At 39.8% G+C, this 11241-nt stretch overlaps 1 protein-coding gene across 1 annotated transcript in view; it reads left to right on the top strand.

Moving 5' to 3' along the window:
* dchs1b (dachsous cadherin-related 1b) overlaps window positions 1-11241 on the top strand; it is a 98486-nt gene that overhangs the window by 68587 nt on the left and 18658 nt on the right. Inside the window, exons 5-11 of the mRNA XM_015044587.1 lie at window positions 4341-4523; window positions 5815-6046; window positions 6688-6924; window positions 7606-8658; window positions 8860-9047; window positions 9565-9661; window positions 9770-9927. Of these exons, the coding sequence (XP_014900073.1) occupies window positions 4341-4523; window positions 5815-6046; window positions 6688-6924; window positions 7606-8658; window positions 8860-9047; window positions 9565-9661; window positions 9770-9927 (2148 nt within the window). The remainder of the gene's footprint in view (window positions 1-4340; window positions 4524-5814; window positions 6047-6687; window positions 6925-7605; window positions 8659-8859; window positions 9048-9564; window positions 9662-9769; window positions 9928-11241) is intronic.

Here is an 11241-nt window from a genome sequence, read left to right as displayed (position 1 = left end):
TGCATTGCTGTTTTCTTCGTTCCATTTCACAAGACCACAGTGAAAGTACGGTGGTGGAGATTCCCAATGACCACAAAGGGCCTTCAGTAGCTATGTGACTGCACCAACATCAAATATACTGCATACTTGGTGCATAATGGTCCAAGGTCAACAAACTGGATGTTGACTTTGTTGGACAATGTTGCCAAATGTCTCCATTTTCAACCATGTCGAAAATGGAGACATTTTCTCTAATTTAAGCTGAAGTGTAGATAGATAGATTTGGATACTTCTCTCTAAATCCAGATCTAAAAACCTGCTTAAGCATGGCTCATTTTATTGGCAGTTTCTCCAACCAACAGAGAAAATCATGAGATAGCCGAATGCCGTGCTAAAAACCCAATGAGATTTACATGTTGAAAGGAATGAGCTTACGTCTGAGCTTGCTTTGCTCTGTGCTTGTATGCTTACCTCTCTAGGAAGGCGAAGAGTTCAGTGAGGAATGATTTTGCACTCTGAAGTCTGGAAGACTTGTCATGTGATCAGGGTGCAGGCTCCTCTGAGTCTAACACACCAGATTTATGAAGACTTGCTAAGCCTGAGCTCTTTCTAGATTACCTTCTTTTGCCTTTTGAAATCTACATATGAGCTGAAAATACAGAGACACAGTAAAGTGCAAGCAGTTTTTGGTACCAAGTTAAATGATCCTGTTGCCTTGTGCAGTTTAGACTGAGTCTCGCAATGCTGGTGCAATGCTGATAACAGAAATAATTTCTACATGCTCCTGTTCCTTCAGTAATGTGGTTCTCATCTGGTACGAATTTATAAATGTTGTACTTTGTCAATATGGTCATGGATTCTATGCTTAAAAGTTCTGCTTAGACTGCCAAAGTCTTCAATCAGCCTAACCACTGCCCTGTGTGCAGTATAGTAAGAAACTGCACTGAAATCATTACATCCTTTGTCATAACTCCGATTGTTAGAAGGCTAAATTTCTTGTCCAACTTTGTGTTTCTTTTGCATTTTATTTTTTTGTCCAGCATGAATAATCTGTAACATTAAAGTTTAATGTGTGGAGAATTAGTGTCCTACTTTTACTCCAGCAGTGTTGTAAGTCCTTTCCCACGGACGTCTCAGTCTACAGAATTACTTCCAAGTGTGCTTACATCAACTGTGTTAGAGCTTGTTTTAATTTCTTATATAAACAAGGTGGTGTATTTGCTATGTTTAGCTGGAATCTCCTTTAAAGTCAGAGGTGACAATGACGTTACTTCATGACCAGGTGGACTGTTGTGGGTGTTAAAATCCTTTTAATTAGATTAAGTGAAAAGGATCCTGATCATATGTGGGTGGTGTGTGGGTCATCTAAAGTCACGCAATACTCCATCACCACAGGTGGCTAATCCATCACAGACAGCGAGGAGGAAACGACGAACACTTAAGACAAAAGCCAAGATCGCAGAAGATAGTGTTAGTCTCAACACTGAACTTTAAAGGAAGTTCCATTAATGATCTCTAAGCCCCAAACATCCAGTTCAGATCGATGAAGAAGGAGGATTAAAACTCCTCAGAAAAAACAAATTGTTTAGCGACTCAACTCCCCAAGAGATTGTCCTAATAATCCTGTTTTAACTTGTATGTGAGCAACTCTCTCTGGGTCTCTGTCTGTCTGCAGCCAATAGGTGTGCATAATGGTGAAGACGTGTCGGTGGAGCAAAAGGAAGTATCCCACCGGATGTTTATGTGTTTGTTTTCTCTGTTGGGTTCAAATCCAGAACTCAGTCCTTTGATAAAATAAACTGTAAAAAAATGATGTCTCTTACATCTATATTTATAGGTTTAAAAACAATGCTATATGTTTGTAAATCAAAAATTAAATCAACACCTGGTTCTTTTACTTCTATTTTTCTCCTTATTCTAATGCTTCATTAACACTTCACAGAGTCATCTCCTAAAGATTCCTGTAGGGATTGAGTTGTTACCATGTGGTTGGCTGATTTGTCAATTGTTATAATATACAACTGAACTAGTGTATATCAGAAAGTGGTCAGTGGAAGTATGTGGTCTGAAAGGGGGCCAAATCAGGGGTTTAGTAAGGCAACATCAACACTATTTATTGGAGGCTTTAATTCAGTCAGATGTTGTTGAAAGCAAAAATACATGATGAAAAGGGACCATTTTAATCTGGTAAATCAAATACATTTTCTAGACTACAACTTAAATTAAATGTTCATCGAAGGGATGTGTATGAAACAGATTTCCGGAGATAAAAAAAAAGATTAAAAAAACGAGAGAAAAGAACTAGATAAAATTGAAACTGCAGGTATAACAGACATAATTTCCAGCTGTTGACAGCTATGACAGTGACAGTGAAGGATTGATGTTATCGGCGCTTGCGGATCTTGGCTTTGCTTCAAGGTTTCAACATCTGAGCAAGAAGGATTTTCTTAATGAGCACCATAAACACCACAAAACTACATTAAAAAGCCAGACCCTTGCCTAAACACGACATTTCCCCTTTAGTGTGTTCCAAAGAAATCATTGTTGTTATGGAATTTCTGAGTGTTTTTCCTAGATTTGTCAGAACTTCTGTGTATATACAAGGGGAGCTTTTAAGTTTGCCAAGTAGAAAGAATGATTTGAAGTGAACAATAACAAATGGATCAAATCAGGTCTAAGAAGGCTCATTTTTAATAGAAATGTACAACAAATGGAAATGAAAATAATTTAAATGGCATGTTAAATAGAAAATTGATAGAAAACTGTTTCAGTCTCTAACATGATTAGGTATTTAGACCAGGAAGTCAGTCAGCGGTAAAAATAAAAGAAAGGGTCCAATAATTTGAAAAAGAATATGTGGGCAATATTTTCATGAGTTTCTCTCCAAATTCAGAAAGACCATTTGTTTGCTTGCTAAAGTTATTTAACATTGGTCAGTTTTTATTTATTTATTACACTTTGCATGCCAATAATGTGGCCACATTTAATAGAAGCTCACATCTGACACAAGAAGCTAATGATCAGTTACTGTTGGAAGCATTTGTATTGACGGATGTAAAAATGAGGAGTTAGAAGAATGTGGAGTGAACTCATATGATCAAGATTAAAAATAATAATACCGTCACGTAATTTCCTAATATCCTGCAGCTGTACTCTGCTGTGAGATCCCTGGGAACTCAGAGGAAATGTTGGGAAATCAGACGTAGACCATAGCTGCCGTCACAACACTGGGCCACATAAACTGCCCTTAATCTCGCTTGGTATTCACTTAAGTACCAGTTGCATGGAGAACTTGATCTGAAGACATCTATCTTCAGAGCTAGTTTTTCATTCAACAAGTGAGAGAAGTAGCATTCCCTGGACATGTGACCAGTACCTCACATGGCCAATGCAGAGATGCAGACAACAAGCAACTATGGCCGTGTAAACTGGTTATTATACCTATTAACAACATTGTGTTGGATTATCCAAAGTAAACTCCTACAACCATGTAGCTAACATGCAAATGCTCCATGCAGACCGGATTTGAAACCTCGACCCTCATCCTGTGAGGAAATGGTGCTAACTACCAGGTCTTCCTGTTAAAGACATGATTAACGAATATTGATAGTTTTTAATCAACATATCCTGTGGAGATAATGTCTTTATCGGGGAAAAGACTTGTTTATTTTAGCGAGCCAAAGCCAGACAAGAAACCCAGTCTCCTAGAGAAAGTTGGACTTGCTTCAACAATCTGCAGTTACTTACCACAATTTTTGGTTTTAATTTCATTTTAATTTGACAATGGCATTACTTATGCAAGTATTTTGGCACTTTTAGGGAAAAAAAATAAGTATGGATATTTAAACTGTGTTCTCAGCTGGAGCAAAAAGTGTTTTCCATTGTAGTTTATGCGACTTGATCAAGAGTTGAACTGATTTTCATGTCTGGACTCAGACACCCAATAAAATAAATTCTTGTTTTGAAATGCCACATTTCAAAACAGACCTAAGAGGAAATGTATTTTTATTTTTGTTAAATTTTTTTATCTTTTTTATATTTCCGACAAATCTGGGATCTATAATCCAGTGTAATAAAGTGGATTACTTGCACAGATGCTGTTTTTATGGTGTTCTGGAAATCATAGTAAGTAGGGCTGTGATATGTGATATTTGACCAGGAGCACTTGTACATGCCTATGAGGTGACTGAATTATGGCGTACTATTGTGATACGCAGAGGTTCTCAGTTTGTGTATTAAAACTGTGAAACAGGGAGAACTTTTTTCACCCAAACATTTCTGGTTTTCCAGGTATGATATTGTACAGCGTGAACAATTTGACGCCTGTGTGCTTATCCTAAGTGGTGTGTCTTTTCTATCAGGTGTCGGCTACAGATGGGGACCGAGGCTCTTTTGGGACCATTGCCTACACCCTGGGTTCAAATTCTGGAGGCACACTTCCCTTTACCATTAACAAGGAGACGGGCCAGCTATGTACCAGCACAGCTCTAGACAGGGATGAGGGATTGGACAAGTTTGATCTAATTGTGACAGCAACAGATGGAGTAAGAACCCATTTCCTCTATTACTACTATATCTCTAATATTTAAAATTACTGTAATACTTTGATTTAAACCTGTAAACAGTGCTAGTATACAGATTTTGCCAAGCTAAAACACACTTATTGATTTTGTAGCATGAATAAGTTAATGCTTTGTTGAATTCTTTTAAAGGCACAAATCAACCAATCTATCAAAAAGCTATTAGTCTAACAGCAATAATGTGTCCATTCCTCCGTTAAGCAGTCATAACCAGATATTTAGTAACTAATATTTAGAGCTAAAGTAAACTTTTCAAAAAGTCAAATAACTTGATTTGTTGCAGGAGAAGATATACATCAGCGGATATCAGATTCCTGGTGACAAAAGACAATCTTTCGGCATAACTTTTGATCAATTTTGATGTTGTAGACAAATCAAAGATGTGTTCCACTGAACTGATCAAAGTGACGCTCACGTCAGAACCCAACTCGCTGTTTCCTTGCACTGACTTGAAGAATCAAAGGGAGCAACAGGATGGCAAAGCAATCAGTGAAAAACAGGAAATGCAGGAAGGGACGGGGATAAGGAAAAAAGGAAAGAGCATTTCAATATTGATTGCTACCAGATAACTTTGAACAGAATCTACTGGGAAGAAAAAAAAGTTTAGTCTTAATTGAACCATTCTGGTTAAATAAGTGTCAAATAAATTGGAATCAATCGAGGCCTAAAGTGGATCACATTTACATTACTTAAATTTAAAGTATCATTTAATCACTGGATACATGTGAAACTGGATCTAATCTGCAGTTTTTGTGTAATAGAAAAAAAAAAGTCATTCCAGTGGTCTTCTGCCTATCCATCATTCCCAGCTCTATCCACACGGTGTCTATTGCCTTTGTCTCAGCTATCTCTCTTTTTATAATGGCCTCGTAAACTAACCCTGCAGTTACAGTGTAAACCCGTTACTTTGCTGACAAACACGGCATTTGAATGGCTCCATATTTAAGGGATTGTCAACAAAGAGCTCGTCTCTCTCGTTTTCTTTAAAACTGCTCATATTTATTGTTGGAGTTTCTAAGAAAAGACTTGATTGTCATCAAGGCACACAAAATAAAACAAACAGTATGCTGTCTGTGGTGACGTACTGCACGGCTACTTAACTAAGTCTTTATTTCCCCAAGTTTAACTTTAATTCATTTTGAGTGTTGAACCAGAAAATGCTGCCATGTTACACTGTGTACTTCCCGAGAACTGTTCTTTTCCTACATATATGAATGCAGAAACTGTTGAATCAACTATTGTTTTATCCATACAGGGTGGTCTGAGCTCTGTGTCTCGCGTGAGGGTCACTGTGGTGGACATCAATGACAACCGGCCCACCTTCTATCCAGTTGTGTACACGGTCAGTCTCAGTACCCACAGTGTCCCGGGAACCTCCGTGGTGAAGGTGACAGCCAATGACCCTGATGCTGGACAAAATGGCAAGGTGACCTACCGCACAGTTCCTGGAGGGGGCTCCACTTTCTTCACTCTCAACAAAGACACAGGTGATTTTACTTTATGGGGCAGTGATGAGGCAACAATAACTAAACCTTTGAACTAACTCCCTCCCTGCATTTAAACCTCAAAACAGAGGAAGACGATATAAAGAATTGATATTTACATTAAGTGGATCAATTGTGACTCAAATGCACTTCAGTAATTATATTTCATTGTCAGTGTTACTGTGATTCTGTAAATTGTTTGGCATGACGAATCGCATCCTAACTGAAGACAAGAATAAACAACCAACCCAATGAAAAATATCTTAGGTTAAAAATGCTGACCGTTTTTGAATTTCGGCTTGCAAACTACATCAAACCGAGCCAGGTATTTCATTTTCTCTTCATTGTTTATTTGATTTTTTTAACTCCTAATTCTAGGAAACATAAAACGATGTAGTGAACATAAGAAGAACCAGTCAGTTCATACAGTTGACTCCAGCAGAGTTGATGAGATTGACCAAACGTTACATTAAATTTTGTTTTATTTTAATTGAAAATTAATTACTTAATTAATTAATTATTAATAACTTAACGGAAGTTGTAAAGAAATATATTTAGTTTGTACAGTCTTGATTTTGTCTGTGAAGCTGTCTGTAATTAAGATGAAAGAATTTACACTTTTTTTTTATTTTCTGTACTTGCAGGAGTAATTTCTTTGTCCCGTTCCCTCCATGGTAAATCCAACACGGTTATTTCCATGGTGATATCGGCCGAGGACGGCGGCGGTCTAACTGCGCCAGTTAATGCCAGAGTCAATGTGAGCGTGGTGGGAGGTTCTGTGGCATCTCCCACTTTTGAACAGGCACAGTATTTCTTCACGGTTTCTGAGGATGTTCTGAGAGGCACGGCGGTGGGAGTGGTCCGTGCTGCAACAAAAGCAGGTGGGAATATTTGTGCCATTAATTAGGCATTTTCTTTGTAATGTTGCACTCCTGGTCAGAAACAATCAGTCAGAGCCAGGAGGAGGGTTTTAGCGGTGTCAATCATGCACTGCTCACACCCTCCCACTTGCTGTCAGCAGTGCTACAGCTCCTGCTACTGCAGAGACTGCAGTGAATGTGCAGGCTAGTTTGCACAGCCACCGACAATGGTAGGCAAACAGTTTTTCTGCAATATTAGGTTGTTTCTCTACAATTATCAGCTGCAGAAAACCAGCAATCTTGAGCTTACACTGAGCAGCGCGCACACAAGAGTGACTAACAGTGCTAAGACCCTCCTTTTGGTTATGATTGGTTGTTTCTGACTAAGCAGTGTATTTCTGCAGATGGCAGAAGGACCACAGGGAGGCAGATGAGACAGATCATCTGTTTTATATTATACTGTCAGGAGTGAATGTTTGAACAAAAAGTAAAAAACATTTTATTAAATGTTAAATGTTTATTAAATGTTTATAAAAAACCTTTATCAAACTTACCTGCTAAGGCTTTAATGGTTTTTTTTTTTGTATTGGTATCTCTCATTGAATTTATAATTCATGTTATGCAGCACTTTGGTGCTAGATGCTTGTTAAAAAGGGTTATGTAGAGACTTGACATTGACATTGACATTGCTTTTCCTTTCAGGAGTCTCTAAAGGCATCTTATACTCCATCTCTTCGGGAGACCCTGATGGCTACTTTACAGTGGACAGCTCCTCTGGGACCATTCGGTCAGCTCTTCCTCTTGACCATGAAACCTGCTCCAGTCTTGATCTGGAGATCCAGGCACGCTCCGGTTCTCCTCCAGCCTACGCAAACAGTCATGTTCGAATAACTATTTCAGATGTCAACGACAACGCCCCCGCCTTCCTTCCCTCCTCATCGGAGTCCCTCCTTTTGCCTGAAATAACCAAAATGGGAACGGTTATTTACCGTATTCAGGCCACAGACAAAGACTCCGGTCACAACGGTCAGCTCAGCTTCGACCTCATCTCTGCCGGGGCTGCAGGCAGCAGTGGCCAGAGGACATTTGGTGTTGACCGTGGCAGCGGGGAGGTACGCTTGATCGGAAGTCTTTCGTATGAAAGTGTCCCACGCTATGATCTTCAGGTGATCGCGAAGGATGGCGGAGCACCTCAGCTCAGTTCCACCTTCACTCTCGTGGTCCACATCCAAGCACAGGATGCACAAGGCCCCACCTTCGACACCCTCACCTACAGGGTGGAGCTACGGGAGAACACGCTTCTCAACACACGTTTCCTGCAGGTCCGAGCGCTCAACAAAGAGGCTTCAGGGAATTCTGGAAGCTCTCCGTCTTCATCCTCAGTTTCCTACCGCCTGAGGCCCGACGGTGATGCGGCTGGATTTGGCATCATGCCCGACACTGGGTGGCTATTTGTCCGAAGCTCTCTTGACCGAGAGGTTAAAGACATGTTCCTATTGACCGTCCTAGCTACGTCAGGCCCAGGTGGAGCAGGGAGGACCGGCAGCGCCACTGTCAGGGTGACCGTAACTGACGAGAATGACAATTCCCCGAGGTTAAGCCAGGAGAGAGTGTTCCTGGCAGTCCGAGAGAATTTATTGGCAGGAACCGGGTTTGGGAGAGTGTCTGCGACAGACAGAGATGCAGGACTAAATGCTCGACTCACGTACAGACTGCTCCACTCAGACAGACACTTTCAGATCAACTCCCAAACAGGTGACTAGAAACAACATGCAGTAGCTACGCTATCACTTCATTTTAACAGTTTTAATTGGATTAAAATTAAATCAGCATTACAGCAAACTTAAAGTAACTGCGTATTAAAAGCCACATCATTTCCCTTCAGAACGTAATGATCAGTAAAATCTTAATGAAACCACTAAATTGCTTTCTGTGTAATTTCCCGTTTTGCTTCAGGGGAGATCAGCACCCGCCTCGCCCTCGACAGAGAGCAGCAGTCCAGTTATCAGCTTGTGGTGGTCGTGCAGGATGGGGGTACCCCTCCTCGCAGTGCCACAGGCACCGCTCACATCACCGTGCTGGATGAAAATGACAATGCCCCCAATTTCACTCATGCCAGACCTGAACGGGAGCTGCTGTTTCAGGTGAGAATCGAGGCAGATATGTCAATATACGAGGCATACAGCTGCATTGTTTCTCTTTTTATCATTGACAAATTCTAAATGTTGTATCACTAAGAATTATTTGTGTGGCAAGTTATTTTTTTGTCATCTATACCTTAACATTGCTGACACTGTACACAATCATTTTTTACCTGATCTACAGTGCCAGAAAAAAGGTCTATATTTTTTTTTCTGTTTCGGGCATTTTAGTTGCACTTAAGTGCTTCGCAAATTAAAGTTTTTTTGTATTAGACAAAAATAGTAAATATAAAAAGTGATTTCAGAATGATGATTTCATTCATTATTGGGGATAAAAAAAGCTAGACAAACCAGCCTAGAGTTCTGTATGGTTTTTGGTACATTTTTCTAATAAGGTAATCACTTTAACTTGAAGAAACTACTGTATGCTTATGTTAAGTGCAAAAACAAATATAAGGAAGTGTTTGCCAACTTATTTGAAGTCTGAGAGTTTTTTTTGTTGTTTTTTTTTTTAATGCAGGTGACAGAGGGGCTTCTATCAGGGACTGTGGTGGGGACTCTGTCAGCTAAGGACCCAGACGAAGGGGAGAATGGTACCCTGCATTACTCTTTATCAGGTAATTCCAACATCATAGTCAAACGCTGATCCTGTGCCCACTGCAGTTCTGTAACTGAACAGTGATGACTTTCATTTATTACTGTTTTATCTGTTTCACATTCCTAAGGACCCAGAGCAGAGCGTTTCTCCTTGAACCCCACCAGTGGTGAGCTGAGAACTGCTTCCCCTCTGCGATGGGCGGACAGAGCCGAGTACGGATTTACCGTGACCGCTGCTGACCACGGCAGTCCAGGCCTCAGCTCAACCTGCCAAATCCATATACAGGTATACAGTATATACAGTATATACAATTTTTGTTTTCTGACCAAATTAGTCGAAATCAAGGGGGGAGCTGAAGCCCTTTTTACAGAGCACAACGGGTAACAGTTTAGCTCACTCTTTTTGCTTTCCTTGCTATTGAGTTTTATGAGAACGACACATTCAGTTGGTTCAGTGAAGCTGAACCCATGCCTATGTAAATAAAAGCATGTATCAAATCTAGTGTGTGTTTCCTGATTCGGAGGTCATGGAGGTAACACAAGTCCAGGGTGAGAGGGTGATGTTGCGCTCTGGGAGTGTGCTGGCCTGGACTAATTTTCGGAATTCTCAGTAGTGAAGGTCAACCCTGCATATCAACATACAATATTAGGAATTCGGCTGCAGGAGAAAAATGTCTTCAAGGAGAGGATGGCGGCAGCTTGCTTTCACCGTAGAGCTTTTAGCTCTTTGTTTTTCTGCCTGATGTGATTTCATAAAGGAAAAGGATGCTAATTGCAGTAGGAGTGCTTGCCTCAGATTTCACTCGTGCGCTGCTTGTGTGACAGTGTGATTAGACAGAGGGGAAACAGGCACCTTGGAATCAAACGTTCCCAGATGAGATTTGATGAGAGCCAGCTGCAGTGAATCATACAAACAAAAAGGGAATGTGCACCACTGTACAGTAGCAGGGAGCAACACATGCATGCACACGGACATCGTGAAACACTTGTTTTGGATGTCCGGTGTATTGATTTTGAGATAACAATTTACGACGTAGTGGATAAAATCAAACATGTTCAAATTGTACACTACAGTTAGTGTCGGACAAATATTGGATGTCTTGAACAGAAAAAGCAGTGTAGGTCGGTAAATAATGGTGTGGACTTTTTGATTTGGGAACAGACATCTGCTGAGACAACTTCCCTGTACATTTCTTTGTTAAAATCAATATTATGGATGTGCTTCAGATTTCAGATTTCAGCTGTAAAATAACAGCTCAGTATCATTTTGTGTAAATTCGTTTTGTGATTGTGTTCCAAATAACGTCATCATTAATGTTCTGGATGCTCCAGCAGCTGTTTTTTCTTGAAAGCAATAGATATTTTGTCTCAACAGAATTTCTAAACATTTATCTCATTCAACAAATTGAGTTGAATCTTTTATTGACTCACATTTAACTCCAGTCAACATGTTTCCATGTGGACCAGTGTAGCCTTAGCGTGTATTCTCTTTGTTTTAATATGGCTTGTTTTTTTTTTTTTTTTTTTTTTTTTTTTTTTTTTTTTTTTTAAAAATTTTTTTTTGGTTTTTAAAAAAAATTTTTTTAAAAAAAAAAAAAAG

Source organism: Poecilia latipinna, unplaced genomic scaffold, assembly GCF_001443285.1.
Source record: "Poecilia latipinna isolate Pla-1442-1.1 unplaced genomic scaffold, P_latipinna-1.0 Scaffold682, whole genome shotgun sequence".
Taxonomy (NCBI): domain Eukaryota; kingdom Metazoa; phylum Chordata; class Actinopteri; order Cyprinodontiformes; family Poeciliidae; genus Poecilia; species Poecilia latipinna.
The sequence above is the reverse complement of the archived record's forward strand: the minus strand, read 5'-3'. Positions and strand labels throughout refer to the sequence as shown.